Source organism: Apteryx rowi, unplaced genomic scaffold (genome assembly GCF_003343035.1).
Source record: "Apteryx rowi isolate R43461 unplaced genomic scaffold, aptRow1 scaffold_839, whole genome shotgun sequence".
Classification (NCBI taxonomy): Eukaryota; Metazoa; Chordata; class Aves; order Apterygiformes; family Apterygidae; genus Apteryx; species Apteryx rowi.
The window spans coordinates 229,984-252,643 of record NW_020451137.1 but is presented as its reverse complement, the minus strand read 5'-3'; the positions used below and the strand labels follow the sequence as shown (position 1 = coordinate 252,643).

General features: G+C 42.5%; 1 protein-coding gene across 3 annotated transcripts; it reads right to left on the bottom strand.

Annotated features, from left to right (window-relative positions):
• Positions 1-304: 304 nt before the first annotated feature.
• Positions 305-22,020, bottom strand: SMAD9 (SMAD family member 9). 3 transcript variants are annotated; one of them, XM_026089965.1, is made up of 6 exons: positions 21,604-22,020; positions 14,928-15,185; positions 11,719-11,856; positions 9,956-10,177; positions 5,283-5,539; positions 305-459 (listed from the first exon to the last, which is right to left on the bottom strand). In XM_026089965.1, exons 1-6 carry the CDS (start codon positions 22,013-22,015, stop codon positions 316-318), a joined length of 1,431 nt encoding a protein of 476 aa, XP_025945750.1. In that variant the 5' UTR covers positions 22,016-22,020; the 3' UTR covers positions 305-315. The 3 variants fall into 3 exon arrangements, with proteins under 3 accessions (XP_025945750.1, XP_025945751.1, XP_025945752.1); XM_026089966.1 differs by having other exon boundaries at positions 11,746-11,856; positions 21,604-22,015; XM_026089967.1 differs by lacking the exon at positions 11,719-11,856 and having other exon boundaries at positions 21,604-22,015.
• Between the last annotated feature and the right edge of the window lie 640 nt (positions 22,021-22,660).

Here is a 22,660-nt window from a genome sequence, read left to right as displayed (position 1 = left end):
GCTGAGAATTCTCACCTTTTACTGGCTTGACTGGCAAATGAAGATGCTCACAGGAAATGTTTGACACTTTTGCAGGAATTTGGCTTATTTTGTACTAGAGAACAGATACGCTATACCTAAATTTCTAAACTTATCGTACTGGCATCAGAGTAGCTAGAAACCACGAAACATAGCATGAAAAAAATAGGTGAGTAGACTATGTATAGATATATTTACATCTACATACATCTACATATAGAAGCTTCTGTTCACTGGAAATTCTATAAGCCACTGCCTGCAATAGCATCCATCCTAAGGGAGTTCAAGAGATGACTCTTAAGAGACTGAGGAGATGGGGTTGTGAGGTGAGCCCATCTGTGTCAGCACCTTGTCCAGCCATTGCAATGGTCCATGCAGGTGGATCTCAATCCAGCAGGGCGTGCTTGTAACATCTTGGCGATGATACTCTGCTCCCCAGCCCTACAAAAATATCAAAGGACCAAAGAGTGAGTCTTTTTAAAAAATGTTAAATCACAACACCAGTGCTGATGGCCTAACACTACTTCAGGTAACCCATCATCCAAGTTACCAAGATTTAATGCTTCGTCCTAAGGAGAATTTTTTCTCGAAATGTTGCTCTTTTTTAAGGTTATTGTTATGATAGTTATCAGGGACATTAAGGGTGAACCTACACTAGTAAATTAAATATGCTCAGCAACATTTCAAGGTGATGTTGAGACTCTTTCCTGCCTGGGGCCTTTGGTAACACTGAGACCAAATGGCATGGAATTGCCTGTTTCTGAGCTTGGAAAATTTCCTTGCTTCAAAAAGAGGGTGGCTGCCAGCAAACAGCCTATTGGGAATGGTCCCTACCATTTTAACCCCAGAGCCATCAGCAAATAAGTCTAGCACCAACCAAAAGCATGCTAGGCCCTGTCATAACACTGTAGCAGGAACTGGGACCGGTCCTGGGTACTACTTCATTCATTGGTAGAGATGTATCCTATGAGTCTGTGTCTCTAGAAGTTCTAGATATTTATCTGAGCCTTTGGAAACTTCAAGCAATATTCCCCATGTCCCCATTAACTTAAACTCAGCTTATATACAGACATTTTCCATGATTTTTCTATCTATCTTTGAACATGGCCTCTTTTCCCATAGGAGTTCCTGGATTTTGGATCTCTGCTGTGGGAAGTCCTGGAATAACTTCTCCAGCTCTTTCTGGGAGATAAGGGATATGGAGCTTCTGTCAGAAGATGGGCATGTGGTGCTGGCAGGGAAAAAAGAGAAACAGAAGCTCCCCCACCTCAAGGCAGCACAATGTCTGCTTGTTAAGCAGGCAGCCGCTCTGCCAGTTTTGGCCAGATATATTAATTCTAGCCACCCATGTAAATTCCCAGAATGGGAATGGGGGTAACAATGTGTGATGGGACTTCATCAGCCAGACAGCTGATATTTCTGTGAGCACAGAACTACAAAAAAGAAGTCATAACATTCACCATCAAACCCAGCAGAGTTACCACTCTCCTTACTTCAGCCCAAATACAGAAGCTCTGGATTCACAGTGTTTGCACACAGTATCACACTGTGAATAGCCAATTTCACAGCAATGCAAGAGATTCAATTAACAGCCTGAAGTCTCACAGCTAATTGACTGTCTCTCTTATAGAAAGAGAACTCACATTTCCACTGGGCGATGTGCAAAATATTGTCTAACTTCAGGATGAGGCTCATAATCTGTGGGCCACTGATCAGAGAAGCTGAACTTTACCTACCACTGTGCTAGTCAGAAGGGTTGACATTTTTGTCATGAAAAAGTACATGGAGATATATTAAAACTGATGCCTGCCAAAGGTACCTAAATTAGAGAGAGTGATGAACAGTTCAGAGTACTGAGGTTGCTAGAACTCAGTTCTCTAGAGAACCAGATGTAAAACTAGGAATGATACTAAAACTGGATGCCATAATAAATGAGCTGGATAAAATCCATTTAATAGGGAGCAGGGGGCAGAGAGCAGAAGACCAAGATATAGGCCCACCAAAGCCCAAACAGTGCTTTTAATCAGGCAACATTCTTCTGACCTGCAGAGCATTTATGAGGATAGAAAATGTCTGTATTTTTAGGCACCTTAATGTTCTGGAAATGTTTGCATAAAACCCCCAATCTTTAAATCAGTGTGACTGGGCTTCTGACTTTAAGGGTGATAATGCTCAGCTGCAGTGAAGATACATGGCCAGAAGGACAAGCATCAAAGGAAATGGTGCATCTCATCTGACTGGCAGGATGGAAAATCTGGTTGAAAAGGAATTACAGGTTACAAATGCAACCTGCACGATTTTGAGGAGTTTGGTGTAGGCAAAAGTCTGCAGTCATTGCAGCAAGTCATTTGACAGATTGCGAGCATCTTTAGGTGGCTGGCCATCTCCCTCTGCTGGCAGCTCCAAAACACGGCTAGCTGCCTTCCCCCAGCCCAGCTGCCCGTGTTGCCATCTCATGCACCAACTGCAGCTCCCCACAGTTAAAATGCCAATAGCGCAGGACTCACCTATGTCTTTGGCCTGTAAATTAAGGCCCTCCCTAGGCCGCAGGTAGAGTCCTTGATCCCTGCGGCTGAAATGAACTCAGAGGTGGAGCTCTCTTAATAAGGGAGTAAAATGAGAAAAATTTGCAGAGCTGTGTTGTTGTTTTGCACAGACAGTGGGAAGAGGATACCAGCAACCAAAGAGGAGTCCAGAAATGAACATTCTGGCATGAGGGAGATGATTTCAATAACCCTGCTGGTACTGCCAGCCTTTCCCACCTTGTGCAGGCAACAGCCCTCTCCAGCCGGGCGCTTAGCCATGTCCCAGAGCTGTGAGCATTCTCACACTGGGAAGCAGCCAAGCCTGCTGTATTGTCCCCTTAGCACTGAGATGGAAAGGAATGTGGCCTAATAGGAAGCAAATTGCTGTGGGAGTGAGGGTCTGGGTTCAGGGCTTGACTCTCGCTCTCTGCGCTGTGCTTTAGCTGCCTCACCTGCAGAGAAGGGGCAATAGCCAACCTGCTTGTTAGGTTTATCCACATCACTCTGTGGATCAAAATTGTTCCTTAGTGGCCTCTGCTGTCTCTGCTAATACATTCATGTTTGCCTGAATTCATGTTTGCTCCCCTCAGCTGTTCCATGGGCATACAAGGAGCATGGGAGTGAACAGAAGCATCTTTTCCCTCTGTCCTATAACCTGTCTCCAGAAAATGACACAGTCCTGGCAAGTTTCTCATGACTCTCTGTCCCTGCCCATTCTGCCTCCCTGGTGGTAGCTCATGCATTCGTAGCGCAGGCGGCAGGGTCTCCAGCACTTTGGCTGAGCCTGCCCTGTGGTCTGTAAGGGATTAGCAGCACCTGGTGTGTGGGGTCAAGAATCAGGGAGAAGCACAGGACTGCCCTGTGTCTGGGGACTCAGGGTGCATGGCACATACTGGGGCTCTGATGGGCAACACTGTCCTCTCTCTACTGCACACCCCAGCACCTCAGGGGCACTCCTGTCCCCACCAGGTCTCACACCTTTGGAGAGAAATAATTTGGGAAAACTGAGTACAGGAAAGGGTTTTTACAGGCCAGGAAGAAAGAACCTAGGTGAGATTTGGATAGCCCCTTTCCAAAGGTCATGGGAAAGGGTTTAAAATAGCTCCTTCTTGCACTGGTCTTCTGGTGCCCGCGGCACTATAGTGGCTGCCATTGTTTCAACAAAGTACGGTGATAAATACAGCAGTATTGTTACTTAGTGCATCAACACTACCACTTTTGCTGCCATGCTGGGCTTGGAGGTAGATAACACATCAAAGAGACTGCCCCTGAGTTGCTGAGATAATGAAAATATTGTGTAACTGGCTACACTGCCTTTACAAACAACATGCCCATTCATGTCTTCCATTAAAGAAAATGCTGTTTGTTGGGTTTCTTGTGTTCTTTTTTCCCCTAATGCTTGCATGTGAACAAGATGTCAGTTCCTTCCCAAGAACAAAACAATATGGGCAGGGAGATTTTGGCTTGGACTCCCGGGAAAAATTACAGAGCATTCTTAATGCTCTCAAATAGTTAAAAGGATGGGTCCCCAAGGGCACCCAGAAAGAGTCAGAGCCAGAAAGCTGCCCGGGTCTCAACTCTTCCTCTTTGTAAGATGTAGGGGAACTGGGCTTGAACCTCAAGCAGTTCTGTGGTATCTTAGATGTGAATTCAGTCAGCTTGGTTCAGTCATTTGTATACAACCAAATCAGCAAGACAAAAGGCCACACTAAAGCCACTTCTTATAGTACCTAAGCAGGACCAGTGTGCTTCTAATGATGCAACTTCTCTAGTATGCAGGCTGACTATTGCTGCCTAACTCTCTCCAGCAGCTCTGTAGGAAGTCAGTCTAGGGCATTTGTAGAGTAAGCAATCTTGAAATACTCACCATTCTCTTAGATGACACCAACGATACCAAAAGTACATTGTTAGTTCTAAAAGGAGTCAAGAAATGTCCTTCTGGAGAGAAGGGCATTCAGAAGATTTAAGAAACTCCCAYAAAGACTGATAGATTGCACAGCCAGCAGTCAGATTGCAAAGGGTCAAAAAGACATGGAAACAGTAATAGCTTTGGTGGCCTACTGTCTCTTTCAAGTAACAGAGGTCAGTGGTTCTTTTGAGTTTTGTATTCTGCTTGTAGGGACCCTTTCTGGCAGTGGGTCTGGCCAGTGTGAATGTCAACAGCAATTAAGACAATCTTTTGCCAGGGAGCAGAAAGGTGGCAAACAACATCCATCCCCAACAGGCTGAAGGAGGACTCAGTGTTTCTTGACTGAGCCCATACATGCCAGTCTATAGTAATGTTAAGACTGTAAATTGGCTAGTGGCATAAGGACATCCTTTTCAGATTTGTGACTGCACCAAGCTCTATTGCAAACCAATAACAATGGGATGGCTCACGACATGGCTAAGGTATGTGCTGCRACATTACATGCTAAGCCCATCTAAATTGAACTTTTTATGCAATCAATGGGGAAAACATCACCATTCAATCTCTGCTTGTTTTCCACATGAGCCTATGGAATACTTAAATTTTGGACTCTAGGAAATTTCCAGGTTGACCACAGAAGCATCTACTAATTTTAAGCACCTAAAAGTTTAAGACAATGTTGGAAAACAGGCAGTCTGAATTGCTATTTGCAGCTTGGGTGTCTAAATACCCACTTGGGAGGGATCTGATAAAGTCTAGTTTTGCATCAAAGTTAGCAAGTGACAGGATTCACCTTTTCAGAAATGCAAGAGAAGACAAAACATCCTTACTTTAACAAAGCTCATTCGAATAGTACACATCTTGGTCAGCTCATACACCACTTCAAAACCATGATTGACCGACTGGGCAAGCAGCTGGGCAAAGAGCTGGTTGTTGAAGATCTTGAGGCTGCAGCCACTGGGGATCTTGCAGACAGTGGCTGGATGGAAACCATGCTGATAGTTACAATTGCGGCTCTGCACAAAAATGCTGCTGTCACTCACACATTCAGCATAAACCTCTCCACCGACATAGTAAAGATGAACACCTCAAAAAGGAAAAAAATAGGTATTACTTCTCCATTGTTTGCAATATGCTTTATGCCAGTAATTCTTTGACTATTTTACTTGTGTGCACATACAAGCCCAGGATCATTCCAGGCATTCAGTGCTGTGCCTTTTAAAAGACAGTAAAATGTGTGTATATCCACCTATCTACAAAATGGACCCACAAACATTAAAAGCAAATTGTCAAAAATGTTATTTAAAAGTATTGGCATAAGAGAAAAAGGTCTTGGCACGCAATATTCTGCTTTGTTTCTCAGTGAAGGTTGACTTACTTTTTTAATACACCAGCATGGTACTTTTTGACACACACACATATGCACATACACATATATGTCAAACATATGTGAAACATATACAAAGCATGGATCAAAACTGTCAAATAAYTGGCAAATCTGTTATGCATTACACATCCAAATCTGCTTTCCTTGTTGAGCATGTCGAGCATGTACACTCTGACCGAGACCCAACTCATTGCACGCTATTTCCTAATACAGGATCCTATCTCATGCAGTTCAAACATGGTTTGGTGTGCACTTAAAAACAGCTTTTCTGTATTTTATTTTATCCACCACATCAGAACCATGTATCTGCATTTGCATGATCTAGACTTACTCACCAGATCCTGTTCAAAGCAACATTAACAAGAAAACGACTGATTTTCTTGTGGACCCTTCAGTGTCTGAGTGACTTACCAACACTAACTCTCCTATTTTTACCATGCCTTGGAGAAATAAAGATAGAAACACTTCTATCCATTCAAGGACTCAGATTCCCCTCTGGATGACGGCCTCCACAAAAATGTACATAAACTGGTGAGGGATTTACCTCAGCTAAATTCAGCAACCTTAAAATTAGGGGTATAGTGTAAGCTAAATATGTAGACTCCTTCTCTAACTGATAGATGACAAGAGGTACCGCCACCAGATGATTCACTCCATATACCATAGAGTGCAGGCTTACTGTCAGCTTAATCTGATCTAAGTCTGTGCTGGTGCTGAAAAAGCTCTCTTTTCCTGCCTCTGCTGCTTCCTTCCACACCTGCGCTCATGAAGGCAGCAATGCTTGAGGGCCAGGCAGCCACCCAGATAAGGCAGCTGAACTAAATGAAGACTAATATATTTGCAGTGAAATCTTCATCAGTGYGAGAGTGGCAATGGGGACCTAGACTGCTTAGAAGTGAGCATGAAACCACACCCTGAAGAGGGCCGAGTCATCCTCTGAAGATGCTTCCACATTTAACCTTCCCATGGTTAGAGTTAGGTGAGATGAACCCCTCCCATGGTCAAGAGAGGTGGAAGACTTCTGTTCTTTGTTCTCATACAAACCACCAATAAATAAAAATAAAATCCTCCTCTTTATTCCCAGGTACAGAGCTCAAAGCCTTACACATAAATGTACACATTCACAGAGTCTAAGTGGACTGCCTGCAAAGCTAGTGATAACTATGCTTTAATAATTCAGCGTTAATTTGTTTTTTTTCCTGTTGTCTTTCATACAAAAAAGAATGGCTACATATTCCCAGTCTCTGTTCATGCCTCTGTGGTCATAACAGCAAGGGGTAGCAGCATATCCTTGAAACAAAACCAGCCTCTCAACAGAAGTGGGAAAGGCTTGGGGAAAAGCAGGTTGAATGGGAAAGGGATCTGGGAAAAATATGCTCTCCCATAGACTTCCGGAATGACTCAGACAAGAACCTTAAAGTCTGTCTTCAAGCCATCACTTGACTTTTACTTCTGTGCACCCACGAGATCTCACATTAGATCTGAGTGACAGGGAGGTGTGGCTCACAGCCCAAGCTCGCATTGCACTGGGAACGTGGGTGAAACTACAGCTCAATTAGACCAGTCATCAGCAACAGTACAACTGCTCCAGAGAGTTACGTGGTGTTTCACATTGTGACTGCTATTACTTGACCTGTGTCTCCTTTTCCTTTTGTTAAAGGGGGATAAAAGGGAAGGAAAATACACTAAAAAAGTTAAGTTATCCTAGGTGACCTTGATGGAGTCCATATTAATTCCTGAAATAAGCAGGTTAAGTAAGAACGCAGAGTAGGAAGAGAAGAATAAGGACATAAATATTTGCCACATTTCAAATCTACAGATGTGACTAGTGATTTAGAGTGCTAAAGTGAGAAGCTTTAAGGTGCTGAATTTTCAGAACATATTGAGAATCCAACTTCTGAAAAAAACTGAAAGCTTTCAAAGGCATTACGCAAACTGTGCACCACAATAACAAAAGCACCAAAGTCTCTTCTGAAAGCACAGGTTACAATTTTCTTTTCCTTGTGGGCTTTTTAAAAGCAGCAGCAGTGAAATGTCAGCGTGGGTTTCCAGTCTTCTGCTATTCATTCACTGAAGACTAGCACTGTCAAGGAAACCAAGCAGCTGAATATTTGTAGAAGACCAGATCAAGGGTCCATATGTTTTAATGGGATTTCATCGCTCTCTACAGAATTTGGAGATTCAGCAATCTCCAAGTTTTCTCATCTTTTTGACACTCTGATCAGAAGTCCCCTTTTTGTCCTTGAAGTCTGACTGCTGAAACAGGTCCAATTGCTAGTAGAAGTTGCATTGTGTTCTGAATTGTTTTTAGCTTTGATGTGGTATTTCCAGGAAACCATTTCACGCTGATACACTAGATGACAATTCAATCGCATATCTTTTTCCTACTGAGCTAATCTTGTTTACTCACTCTTTTTTCCCCCCATTAACATGTGACAATTGTATCCGTTTCAGTAGCTTTCATCTGTCCAGCATGCCTTTGAACTACACAGTTTTGGAGCTGCTCTGCTCTCTTCTGCAGGCCTGTACTGGTGCCACTTCTATTTCACCTGAACATGTTTTTTTTAAGATTTGCATAAACAGGGAAGAGCAGTAAAATTAAGGATCTCAGATATTCCAAGCTCCTCTCTGGGCAACCTGCTCCCTTCCCTTGGGCAGATTCCTAGCATAAGACTTAAAAGGACTTTTAATCAATGAAGACAGATCTTCAGATTTGAATGGATGAGGACTATTAGCACGTACCTCATTTCTTCCTGTTCTGCCTCTTTCATTTTTGGGGCAGAAATTTACAGGATGTAACGTCCTCAGATGACAACTTTGACTGATATTTTTTCTCATTTAATGGAGGCTGGGCTCAGCTTTGGTCTACGCTCCTCTGAGAGCAAACACTGATAGGGAAACTTTGCCTTATTTTCTGCATAAGTCAGGACTAGCTGGATAATTTGTTTACACTGCTCACAACAAACTACTATGACAGACACTTGTAGCATCACACTCACTTCACACAGTACATTTGTACCAGAAGTGTTCTCCTGGAGAGCAAGGCAAGAGCTAAGTACAGCATCTGCTGTGAAGTGCAGCACCTCCTGCACTAGCCTTCAGGTTCACTGTTGTTTGTAAAAACCATGTCACATTTGTCTCAGACCTTCCTCATATTCAGTCATTCAACACTAGACTATCAAGAGCCAATTAAAATACTGCTCTAGGCCTGGGAAATGAGGTGAGGTTGACAAGATAATAGGAGTGGAACAATTAGAGTTAATTAGCCCAGTGGGAAATCCATTCCCAGGCAGCTACTGGTGAGAGGCTGGCTTGGCAAGATAATGAGTCTAGACTGGATATACCAGAATAGGCAACACTTCATCTGTACAGAGAAGTGGCCAGTACAGGGATTCTGACTCACTGCCATGAACAGTACAAAGTTCTGGGAGAAGATTGCGGCCTACACAGCCTTAATGAGCTGGGATGGAGTGTGTGCAGCCATGCATATTCAGGAGTGGTCTCAACATACTTGTTGCTGTAGCCTATGATCCTGTCTGCACAGTGCATGTAAATCAGACATGGAGCATACAAGGAGAACTGCTTGAAGGAGAATCCAAGATTTAGTTTTACTAGCTAGAAGCTGATGAGGCAGAGAATCAGACTGGACTGATTTTCATAAGTTGCTAGGGCAAAAAAGCTACAAAGGCAATTCTTGTAGCGTTCTTCAGCTAAATAACTCAACTACTGTTTCATCCATCTCCCTTTGTTATTTGGTGGTAGGAGAACCAGCCCTGAGGCACCAGCAATTATCCTTTTAGTGGCATTTCAATGGCAATATTCCCAGTTGCCAGAAGACCTAATAAATAAAATGAAAATACATACTGCTAAATTAGAACACACAACTATAAACAACATTTTTCTCTTCACTGGCCAAGTAAATAGCTTTTGTAAGAAGCTACTCTGCTGATTCTTATCCAGTCAGAAAAGAATCAGCTGCTTTTCTTCTATTTCAGAAGTAATCTCAGAGCTTTGTTTTTAAGACATGCACATCTGACAAATTGGCTAGACCTATTAATGTAATGCAAACTTCTTTCAAGCTCTGAATATTCCCAAGAAGGAGGGATTTCTTCTTACCTTTTCCTATGTGTCTCCTGGTGTTTTCTATAGTAGAGTTGCGGTTTACGTTTGAGAGCAGTCCTAGGCAGAACCTGTTTCTGTTATTTGAGGGGTCTGTAAATCCATCTATAAGGATACTTCGAGAGGAAGCTTGGAAAGTCTCCCCTACCCGATTGTTGAGTTCATAGTAGGCAACTGAGCACCAGTGCTGGGGTTCCTCATAGCAAACAGGGCGAAAGTCTGTAGGAAATAAAATTAATCAGCTGTTTATGTCTCAGTAATTCTTTTTTGAACAGTCATTCTCTKTTTCTGTCTCCTTTCCTCCCTCCCTTCCTCCCTCCTCCCTGGGGATCTTCATCTAAAACAGTCACTTCTGTCAGGCTTTATCTTGACAGCAGCTTCTGCCTTTTCTTTATTTTATGACTGGAGCCCCAAATGTGCAAAAGGCTGGTGCATCAGCTTAACTTTAARCCTCTAAGGAGTCCCACTTGTTCTTAAAAGTGGTAACTCTAACGCATTAAATTAAGCACATGCTGACATTCTTTGCTGAACTAGAGCCCAATCACTACAATAAAAATAGTAAGGGATACATCTGCTCTGCACACCAGAAGGAGCTAGGGATGACAGATGGGCTCAAAGCAAGTCAAAATCGACCCAAGTCTTCAGCCTGATACCAAATGCTGAAGTTCAGAAGTAATCAATCACTCCCCTCCCTCCCTCCATTTTTTGCATGCTTCTGGGCTTTCTGCTTCCATGTGGGACTGTAGGCAGCAATGTCAGCAAATGTGAGCAAGGCCATTTCTTTTGGAACTACCCTACCCAGGTTTTGTAACTCAAAGACAAAGAAAGACTCTGAGCCTCATTTGTCCTACAGGAATTAGTGGGGAACCTTATCTTGCCTGCCTACCACAGATGTGTGAGACCCCCTGCCCCCAGAGCACCTCTGTGAGTAACTTCTAATAAACTTCCAGCTAAGATTCACTAGGCCAGTGATAAGGGATGGTAAAAGCTGGTAAAGAGATTAAAGTCTCTGGACTATTTATTTAAAAATATTGGTGCCTGAAAACTAATTAATATCTGGCCRTTCTATGTATCCATCTGTTATTAGCACCTTTATCCTCATCTTTCTTCTCCAGTTCTCTGATACATAGATGTTCACCACTCTTTCAGAAGACTGGCATTATTTTTTAATGTGCATATGTGTGTGTGGTGTTCAATCCCAGTCCCTTCTATTCTGGCCATCCATGCCATATCTCCCTAAAGCATGCTTATATGAGGACAAAGAGTTTGGCCTTCTGTAAAGATCTCTTTGTGCTTCACTACAACATATCCTTTTATCTTCTAGCCAGCCAGTAATGTAACATTAAAACAAATCTGGAAATAAGAAAGGTTCTAAACATAAAGCTTTAAAGTGCATGAAACCCAGAACTGAAGGTGATAAAGAAATCATTTCTGATATTGATAGTACTCTTTTGCATTATATAGCCTCCCCAACCTTGATTTGATATCTTTGCCTTTACAACCTAGAAAATAGTATTTGCTTTAATTATCAGTTTTCTAACTGTCGTAGCTAATACATGCAAGTAGGGTCTAAACTCTGTAACTCCCCACTTAAGTCACTGAATTCTTAAATCATCCTATTTTGCTAGCCAACTGATGGGTCTAGTACACAGCCTTAGCCTTAAAATGTCTGAAACCTATTGCTATAGATTACTGGATATTTAATTGATAATTTTTGCTTAACAAATTCTCTTTGAAAAATAGTACAAATAGTTATTTACTTTCAGTTTCTCCATCGGCAGATTTACCTCCATGGGGCAAAGACAGCACTAGTTGACTTTCAGCTATTGCATCCATTGACCTCCCATTTTGGTTTCCTGAAGTTTCTCTTGCATGGTAAGGTGGAGGTGGAGTTTCCACTATTAGAAAGAAGGAAAGAAAGAAAGGAAGAAAGAAAAGAAAAGAAAGAAAAGACATCAAAATCAGTAATTCGGTAAATTCTCCCCACCTCTTCTTGGAAAATATGCAACACTCCTTCAGCATTGTTTAGCCAGAGAAGGATTTGAAATAGAGTGCAGATGTGAACCTGACCTCCCTTCAATTCCCAGATTAAGACCATTTTGTGTCCAGGAAGAATGGAAAGGAAGGGCAGTCATGTTGGACTCAGTACACTTGAACAAGGGAGGGATGATCRATCACAGCAGTGCCTCAGGTCTAGGCTGGTCAAAAAGGCCTCGAAGTAGAGGGGACAGGCAGGATTCAGAAGGCTTCATGCTTTGTCCTTAAGAGCAAATGAAAGCCACAGAACCAATCAGGAATGAATTACAGCAGCAGAGCATACAGGTGATAAAGGTGTGCATAACTGTTGTGAATTCCAAGTGACAGAGAAGAGGCGCTTCCCTAGCGATCATTACTAGCGAACTAGTGATAATTACTGCCAAGTACTCTGGTAACATGAGCTTTTTACACAAGGAAGTAATGCAGGTTGATCCTTCAGTTTCAAACTTCTCTCCCAAATGGAAAAAACTTGCAGAGGATGATTTAAGAGCAGAAGCTAACTTTAATTGCTCCTCTGGGAGAAAGCTCTCCTTCTTCACAGGCTGTAAAGAAAGCCTATAGAGAGCCTTTACAGTCTGAAGTGAGATTTAGCAAAACTCCCCCCAGATTTTTCTTTTTTACCTCTGTCCGGCAAGGGAGGGCCAGCTCTTTTCTGATTTTTTCAGTCTTTCCATCAAAGAGCAATAGATGTGACGGAAAAATATGAAGAAAAAGTATCAGCTCACAGCCTGCCCAGCTCCTGATTTGTTTCTTTTATAGCACAGTAAGCTAGAAAAAGGAAGGTGGTTCTCTGTAGTGGGGATTCACAAGAAAGGCAGGAGGCTTTAGAAAGCCAGAGAAGAAGGGACTTCATTTTCATATTAGAAAACTCAGACATTCCCTGCACAAGCACTAAATGTATGTAGCTTTACTCACTTAAACAGAAGCTCAATAGGCCTGTGAATAACTTACAGTCATGTATAAGTCTGCAGGACTAAGGGTCTGTTTAAGAAGCCCACAGTTTAACTTAGGTCCAGGCTGAAATTCCCTCCTGTGTATGTGGTTTGTTGGCTGACCCCCAAAACAGAGCCACTTCACCCAAAGTCGATAAATGTGGACTGTCTCATAAGATGACTATTGAATCTTCCAAGTATTGCACGGGAACATTATTAATTCTATTTAAGCAGTGTCCAGGATTTGGGAATCCTACTAAATGATATTCCTAACATATGGAAGACATAACCCTTCCACAGAAAATACAAGTCAGAATGATAAAAAACATCAAGAAACAGTGGAAGAGAATAAAAGTTACAGAAAGGATTATAATATGGTTATACATGTATCTGTGATGTCTACACCTAAGCTAGTCACCATAAGCTCTTCTTATACTCATTAAAGAAAAATGGGCACTTTGTGGCRCGGTGCATCTCAGCTACTTTAGACATATATCTTAAGATGAAATGCATATTGTTCTAAGAATGCCTATTTTTCTCCACTGATCATAAAGACAGTGTAGACAATTAAAGCACATGTAGAAATTTACATTGTTGACATCTATATTTGGTCACACCAATCCCACTTGGAGTTCTTGAAGTAACTTCTGACTGTTGCATTAGATAGTCAGCCATCCCCAGCTGTTACACAGGCAAATTATGCTTATCAGCATTCAGTATGCTTTGATACACCGAAGCTCAGGTTGAGCCACTTCCATTTTTAAGTGGCTTTGCAAGGTCTCAAGTTCAGGTAAATACATGACTCAGTCATATAGCTTGGAATGGGCCTGATTTACCTGTCAAGACCAGCTCTGCTGAATCGAGCTCAGTTACACAGAGGTGAAAGAAAAGGATGGGAGAAGACAAACAAGTCCTACTACTTGCTAGAGTGTTTGGATGTTGCTAAATGAGTTAATCTGACTACAGATCTAGAGTAGAAATGAACAAAAATTCAGTGAATGGACAGGAAATGAAAAAAATTATGCTATGTTGAAAATGTCCAGCTTAAAAGGAAGTTCAAGCACTACAAATCATGTAAAAATAAGCATCTTTCCTGCACTTAAAATCAAAATAGACACTGAGGATATGAATTTAAATGCTTTATAGTTGAGATATTAAGACATTAAGCTACAAGATTCTGATCTGCATTCATCCTTGTAAAAAAGCTGAGATTGCTGGAATTACTTTGGAGTTTTAACAAAGTGCAGAAGTGAGTTTTCACATTAAAGCTAGCCCTCAGTTGTGTTGCATGACACCTTCTTGATGTATTTAATAACAATAGCATAGTTAAATTCTTAGGAAACCAGAACACTACCAAGTAAGGAGTTCACACTACAAACAATCTGAGTGAGTTAACCCTGCTGAACTTGGAACTGTGGAGCTGATGAAACACGCTCTGAAAGCACAGGAATTTGCCTGGTGACTTCACTGAGTGTTCGGCCAGATTGGAAAACACCTTAATTTCCTGAAGTTTCTACAATCAAAGGGATCATTATACATTAACAAATATTTCTGCATACTGATTTCACCATTTTTGCATGTCTCTCTTGATGGAGCTTCTAAAGGTCACTGTTCTGACTACCTCCATTAGAGGTGCCTAACACAGGTGTTGCAAACACTCTTCTCCATGGATTGTATCAGAAGCTTGGATGTACAGGTCTGGACAGAAGGTGGTCTGGCTCATCTGCTGCTGTCCTGAATTTTCTCCTTATAGTAATCATGAGAGCTCATTCAGACACTTGTAGGAGTGGTATGACTATGGCTTTTAGTCCACTGAGCATCCATCAGAAAGACTGGCAGACAATACAGAGAAACAGAGGCAAGAAACCTCATTCCAAGTCCATCCTGTCCAACACTTCAGAGCACAGCTACAGCCTGTAGGGAGCACACAGAATTGCTCCTGACCCCAGGCTCTTGCAAGAACCTCTACTGCCTCAGGGGGACATCTGGAAACTTCTTACCTGTGAGCTGATAGGGGCTTCCTGGTCCAGAGGAGCTTCCTGGTGAATTGGGGTAGCTGATGCTGTTAGGTGACTGGGAGAACATGTGACTGGGTGAGGATGGAAAAGGGGTGCACGGAGGATGCTGGAAAGAGTCAGGGTAGGTGGCATTGTGCGGCATCAGTGGCTCGCTGTGAAGAGAAGTGTTTCTGAACTTGGCCAGCAGGCTGAGGTGAGGGTTAAACTCACTGTGCCTTGGAACTAGTACAGGAGGTAGCACTGAAAGGAAAAACAGAATGGAAAAAATATGGTTACAACTGCACTCGTGCAAATACATCTCTTTGTAAGTAAGGCAGAGGTATATTCTGTACTACATAAATATTTTTCTCTATATACTACTCATTGAAGTGCAACAAATCTGTCCCACAATAAGAATCTTGTTCTTTGGCTTTTTTTCCAGTTTTGCAGCCAGTTGCAGCAGTTCCATGTGCAAAAAAGGGACTCACTCCTGACTTGGGCTAGGTACCATATAATTTACATGTACAGTATGCACACATAGCCATATTACAGAAATGCAAGTGGCACTTTTCTCTCTCTCAAAATTACCTATTCCTTATCCTGAAAGGCTGAAAAATTCAGGGGTTGCTAAATATTATGATTAGGTTTTGTCAAATTCAGAGCCAAATTTAATTATAATTAACAGTGCTCAGCAAGTACACTGCATTATTTTATACCAGCATTTTACAGATGGGCAAAAGGAAACATAGACCAGAAGCTATAGACCAGATTTAAAAGGTTTTCAGGTGCCTGGAAATGCTGCCAACCAGACAGCGGAATCTTTAAAAGGAAATGTAAATAGCAATTCAAATATTGCAGCAATATACATTTAGCTCTTGCAATATAGTTAAAAAAGATCTAGCATGAGGAGACAAATGTCAATGCTTGGTAGTCAAGACATGAAAAATACAGGTCAGAAAACTGAAATGCAAATTCATCCATGTAAAAGTTGGTCTAAAGGAAGATATCTTCCCTCCTCACAAATCCTCTTCACATATATCTCATATTGTCATGGCTGTAACAGCATTACTGCATTGAAGAACCCAAAGCTGACCTGAAAACTTTTGGATTCTGACATAACAGGAGCAACAGTAGAATCAGAGTCAAAATGTTTTAGAGTTTATTAGGTKAGTTATCTATAAAGATGTAGCCCATAGGTTAGAAGACAAAGAGGCTTGCTAAATATTTCTGAATATGGGACTTCAACTTCAGGCCTTAGCTGGAGCCTTCTGTAGTCCTTAGGGAGAGAACAGCACCTACAATGGGCAATTCTTGTACCCCAAGATTTCTTTACTAGCTATAGAGAAAAGGATAATTAAGCACCTAAGTGTCTTAGTTAAAGCCTTAAACACAAGTAGGGGAAATGAATCCCCTCTTGTTAGCACAGAGATCTAAAAAACTCAAGAGAAGATAAGGAGGCAAGTTGGGTTATTGTGACAAGGATGAGTTGTCTCAACATCAGAACAATTCCACAGGCTTATACAGATTGACTTAGTGTCTAGAGTTGCTTTGGCCTAAAACCCAGCAGTACATAATCTTTCAGTCTGTCTTTACCAGCTCATGGAAACAAACAGCAATGGGCATTCTTGGTTATAAACGCTGACAGGAACATGTCGTTTGAACATGTTTTAACATATTGTTTGGACCCAAAAGCTCTGTCTAGGTAAGGCTAATTCTTCTTAGGTAGGTTAGGGAACACCTTTTAATTACAGTGAACTCTCATTTATCCAGCATAATGAAAGAGTGGAATAATTGCTATAAAGCAAATATACAGATAATGCAAAACACGTGCATGAGAAGAGGCTGTAGGAATACCATGAATACACTCTCCTTGGATGTCACTGCACACTGACTACTCAGAGCAGGGGCAGCTTTAATCAGGAGGCAGAACAGTGCCTGGTACAGATGACATGTTTACAGCTTCCAGCTTGTTGTGGCACTATGCTGCAGCTGGGGCAGTGGTTAAACCGCTCTCCTGCCAAGGCACTGGAATATACCATTTGGGAATTTGCCAGTCTCCTAAGGACTGAAGATCTGAGTGCTAAAGACATACAAAGGATTGGACTGATGACAGGGGATCCACTGTAAAAGTTGTCTTATTATCTGCCCAGAAATGCAGGCACTGGGATTCCTGTTAAGGGACTACATGTAGACCCTTCTCTGGCCTACTGCATTTCTAATTAGTTTCTGGCCAGCACAGCACTGGTACTTTGAAAGCCTACTTTCTTCCCTTCAGCCTCTGATATTTCCCTACCTGTGGGATGACAATTTTGTAGCCACCCTCTGAAGCCCTTCGGTGGAGGAAAGAATTTTTGCTTTTTACCTCTTCCTTAGGTTTCTGGATTTCCTAGACTCCCCAGGTAGGACTCATATTGGCAATGCAGGCATTCACATCTGAGCTGCATTACCTGATCCCCCTAAGCTCTCCTTACAGGCAGTGGAGAGAAACAAGACTCTCTTAGTGCTCAGTTCATCTGCTCTATTTTGGGAGAAGGCCAGTACCACCACAAAAGTGATTACACTGCAGATGTGTTTTTGGTCAACTGAATCCCACCCATCCCATGCTCCTGTAAGCAGCTCCAGGCTGCAAGCTACTGCTCCTTCTGGAGTTTTCCCCACTGCCACACGAAAATGGTATGATTTTTGCCAGGTTCACTGCTAACCAGCAGTTTCTGACCAGCAGCCCTGGAAAATGGGGAAGCAGTGATCTCTGTGCACCCAGCAGTGAGCAGAGGTACTGAGCAAGGCACAGCTGGGCTACAGCAATGCTGTGCAGGGTTGGGAGGCTGGCACCAATCACTGCGTGTACCATTCACATTGAAGCAGCTTTCTTTAGCCCTGTAAGAACTCAGAACAACTCCTTTTTAAATGAAAGCTGAGAATCTGGATGTGTGAACAGCACTTCCCAGGGAAAACCTTTGACTCACCCTGAGTGAGTCAGCAAGAGGAATTTTCAAGCTTTGCAATGCCTTGAACTCATTCCCAGCTCTATCCAGGATACTCTTACTGTTGTCCGTTTTTGCCACCTCACTCAATCTTTCCACTGATTGCTCTGTGGATGCCTAGAGGGCTAAAGCCTCTGTGGAGGAGAGGAATTTGGAGATTTTGTTGTTTGTGGCTAAAAAATCCCCAGAGGGCCTTGTTCTCCTTGCTCTTTTGGTAACAGATGTCACTCTCTAAGCCTCAATCATTCTGAAGGAAGTGTGACCAGAGGCATGAAGCTGAAACACTGACTGAGTACATCAGGGCCAATCTGCACTCATAATTTATCTGAACTGTCTCCACTCAGTGCGGCACTTTCTTATACCTGCTATTCTCCATCTAAAACTAGGGACGGATCCTTCCTTCTTTGCATGCCTCTGCTGATGATTGTTCCTCAGCTGAAGACAAATGTGGTTATGTCCCAAGTCCTGCTACTGCCTTTCCCACACTAGGCTCTCTCCTATGCTCTTTAGCTGCAGTAGTTCTTGCTGGAAACCTGGCTGTGCCCATGCTTTCTGAGCCTGTGACCTCATGTGCTAGCAAGCAAACTATCTGCTCCATCTTTTTATTCCAGGTAAAACATCCATACTGCTATTTCTGACACATCAGCCCCTCTCTGAGGAGTTTACTGCCCTAGGAGGTTCACCCTCTGGTGAGATCCACCTGTTCTCTATATCCATAACCATTCAGAAATATCATACACATCGCTTATAGTAAGATCATCAGGTGGTCTTCCAACTGGGAAATTACCTCTTCTTCCTCCCACTCAGGCTTGACAAGAGCAATCATTTAGTCTAAGTCAAAAGTTCACTTAGGCTCCTGCTGTCTACAGCAACAGTGCACATTAGAACTTCCATTATCTACAAATGAATGATCTCATTTAAAAATAATAGGGTAAATGCTTAGGCAGCTTTTATATTTTCTGAAACTGCAGCTTCTGCTGACAATGAACCATTCAGACTTCTGACCTGCTCTCCAGAATGGGAAGGGGGGGAAGCAAAGTCTAAGCATCATGCCTATCTTCCTTAAACTAGGTAGACTAATCCCTGTCTGCAGTGAGATGTTACACAAAATGGAAGAAATATTTGCTGTGCTTTTTTTAAATGGCACCTGTTGCTCAGCAGGCCTGGAAAGAAGAGATCTACTGGGGATATTGGTAGCAACAATGAAAGCTACATCCTTCTGTCTTCAACACAACTCATTCATTCATTCTGAATAAAAGTAAATGGATCTGGTCACAAAGTGGTTGACTCAGCAAGACAGACTACAGTGACGGAAAGGAAAGTGAGCCAAAAATGATGGACTTTTGTATGAAAATAATGCAGGCCTCTGGATTATAAAGAAATGCACTGCTAAATAACTTCAATGGGTGGATTCCTTAGCTTCAGAGGCTAAGATTCAGAGAATCTCACATAAGCCTAAGATCACCAAGAGCCTAGATACAGAGGGTTTCCTGTAGTTAAAACAGAATGGTTGCTTAAAAAGACTAGCACCTAGATCAGACGCTCCCATCCGTTTCTGCAGTGACCTCACTGCTATCACTTTCTCCTCACTCCCATTTCTTCTGTTCCCTCACCACCATCTCTTCCCAGCACTGTTATCTAACTGCCTCTGGCCCAGAGCTGCACTGCTGCCACTTGCAGTGGTCTAGGCTCTCTCTCCAGTTGCTGCTCCAGCAGATCTGATTAGGTTGCACTTATTGCTGCACCTCATCTTCCGTAGGGAGGTGACTCAATTGTGAGCAGCAGCTTCTAAGCTGTCSCAGCGAGAACATCAGCACTGGTGAACGTAACAGCCCAAGAACAATTCCTGGGTCCTGCGGTGAATGGCACAGCACAGCCTGTATCTACGCAGCCGCACTCTTTTCCCTCCCAAACTAGGTGGTCACATCCAAAATGCCCAAAGTCCCTTGGGTGGGCTAACGTCTGCACCCTAAGCATTGTCTGGGGGAATGCTAGTCTGCATGGGTCAAAGCCATGGCAGGGAGCATGCTAACAGTTCAGCAGGCCTGCACCTTGGCCCTGTTTCATTTACTAGTATAGATGTAGCCAGCCTTCTTCACAGACTAACAACAAGCTTTGGAAGTCATTTAGCAGCTGCTGGATTATCCCAGAACTAGCATTTGTTAGCAGGCACCAAGCAGATCAGACGACCTGGATTTAAAACAGCACTTTGCAGTGCTGTCAGCTACCACACTGAGGAGACTCCATTAACTACACTGGAGTTACACCAGAAGGAATGAGAAGACACTAAAGGCTACAGCTTTCAAAGAGAAAGATACACAAAATGGGATATTTTATGAGCATCTTTTCTTAGATTCTTGAGGAGTTTATTTTAGCAAGCCAGGAGACCAGCTCTTTGCAGTGAAAACTGTTGACAACATGCACCACTCGCTGCAGCTGTAAAATTTTAGTTGTGACAATGTTTACAGCAGTTCAGATACAATTTCAAAATGACTGCTCCACTGCAGTAGAAGAACTACGAGGGAGGGGAACAGTCCCTGTTGTTTAACAGATGTTAACAAATGTCTTTCCCTTATTTCATCTGTGTGAAAAAAAACATCCCATAGTTCACTTATCTGATCCTAATGTCACCTCAGAGTAAAGTTCATGCCAGACAAAGAGTAATCACAGAATAATAAGTATGCACTTATCAACTGTATCCATTAGTAAATTAAATTATTGTGATTTTTGGCAGCAAGGGAAAGCTAGGTTAGACACTAGAAATATTTCTGAACTGTAACAATAGCAAAACAATAGATTTGTTTGCCTGGGGAGGCTGTGGAGACTCTATCACCAAGGATTTTCAGACTTTATTAGAAAAACATCTGTCAGGAATGTACCAGGTAATTTATTTTGTTTTGGGAGTAGGGACAGAGGGGAATAGGATGACCACTCAAGATGTCTGCCAGCCCTGCTTTCTAAGATCCCTATAGAAGTCAATACTGAACACTATAATTTTATAACAACTGTTCAGCTGTTTCATTGATACAGTCCAATTAAATGACCTTTCAGTTATGGCATGAGTTTTCAATGCTGACTATGTCTAGTCTAAAGAGGATCATCAGTGGAAAATTCAAAGTTCTATGAGAACTTGGGGGAGTGCTTTCACATAAACTATCCATCTGGATACATAAATCTCACTGAAGGCAGGCCATGAGGCATTTTAGGAAGAATTCACTGACTACAACTCTTAATTTCTAAAGAGAGAGTTGGTGAGACATTTTTCCTGTGGATTGATGAGCCAATTTTTGGTTTTCAGAGAATGAGGCATAAATCCAGCCAAGGTCAAAAGAATTGCTGGTGCCTACATTTCAAGGAAATGGCCATCCCAGCAACACCAGTCTACAGAAGGAGGGTTCGCAGGGCAGCCGGCACCCCCATCTGCGGAGAAAAAGGCTGTTTTCAGCACCCTGGACAAGATCTGGCACTGCTGGGGGCTCCACTGCTCTGGGCTGGGAGTGAGGACCCCGGGCACAGAACTGCTCCCGGCCCTTGATCCAGGATGGCACTGGGCAGAAAAGACTCAGGGTCTTTCCATCACACAGAGCCAGACTTTTCCGATTCCAGCGTAGGCCTCATTATGACACACCAAGTATAGACCTGCCAGTGCAAAACCTAATAGAGAGTTGTGAATCATTTGCAGGTGATATAATTACCTGGGGTTTCCACCCGCCGGTAATGGTAGGGGTTAATGCACACTTCTTTCTGTTTTGAGCCAAATGGGAACTCACAACATTCCAGTGGTTTCAATTCATGGTGAGACTGTAAATCAGGCCAGCGCCACACTCTGCAGTATATGACGTGGGGGAGCCCCTTGCGGTGAGACACCTGCAGCCGCCCATCCAAGGAACGTGGGATCGTGACACATTTACTGGGCTGACCAGGGCAGCTCAGAGCCCTTTCCAGTTCTTCCATGGCACCTTTTTTCTTCTTTAATTTCTTCACCAAGGAATCGACAGCTTTTTCTGCCCACTTTTCCTCTTCATCTCCTTGTTTCCAGCCCAGCAGCCTTTTCACTGCAGGGCTGGTGAAGGAGAACAAGGAGCTGATAGGGGTGCTGGAGTGCATAAGAAGCAGAGATTACACACCAGTGTCAACAGAAGCACAATTTGCTTTCCTGCCTTCCAAGGCCTGGATGGAGTTTTCACAACACTCAGATAGCAGCTTCCTTCAAAGAGAGATTCTTCTACACATAAGTTTTTGTAATCTCAGGCACTGGTCACAAGTTCTCCAGCAGGGTACATCTCAGAACTTTACAAACATCAAGAAACTGCTGATGAAGCCTGGAATAACAACACAATATATAGTTAGGCTTCACACACTCCTGTCATTGTTCTTTTATTAAAAACTCATTTGAAAGAGAAATTATTCAAAATGTGTATTTAATTTTCAATGGTTTTCTGTTTGTTTTCTGCTGTTTATTTTGGGTCCAAGTCTCTCCTCCCCACTGCCCTTCACACCCATTTTAGAGTTGGACCTCAGAAAGCGTTAAGTGTCTATTCACTTTCATTTGTATTTAGAGTTTAATGCACTAAGCAAAATGTTGCAAGGTTGGGGTTATATTCACTGCAAAAGAAAATGAGCTTTTTTTTTTTTTTTAAGTTGATGGGTGTAGGTTCAGCTAAAGCATCTTTTATAAAATTAAACCTGTAATATCAAATCTGATGGAACTAATGAGTAGAATATTCTTCTGAATTCACCTCCCCCTCTGCC

Coding starts and splice junctions, on each gene's coding strand:
- SMAD9 (XM_026089965.1), bottom strand. CDS start 22,015: ATGCACTCCAGCACCCCTATCAGCTCCTTGTTCTCCTTCACCAGCCCT. Junction 15,186..21,603: donor CCGGCGGGTGGAAACCCCAG/GTAATTATATCA, acceptor TTTTCCTTTCAG/TGCTACCTCCTGTACTAGTT. Junction 5,540..9,955: donor CAGGAGACACATAGGAAAAG/GTAAGAAGAAAT, acceptor TTCCTTTTTGAG/GTGTTCATCTTTACTATGTC.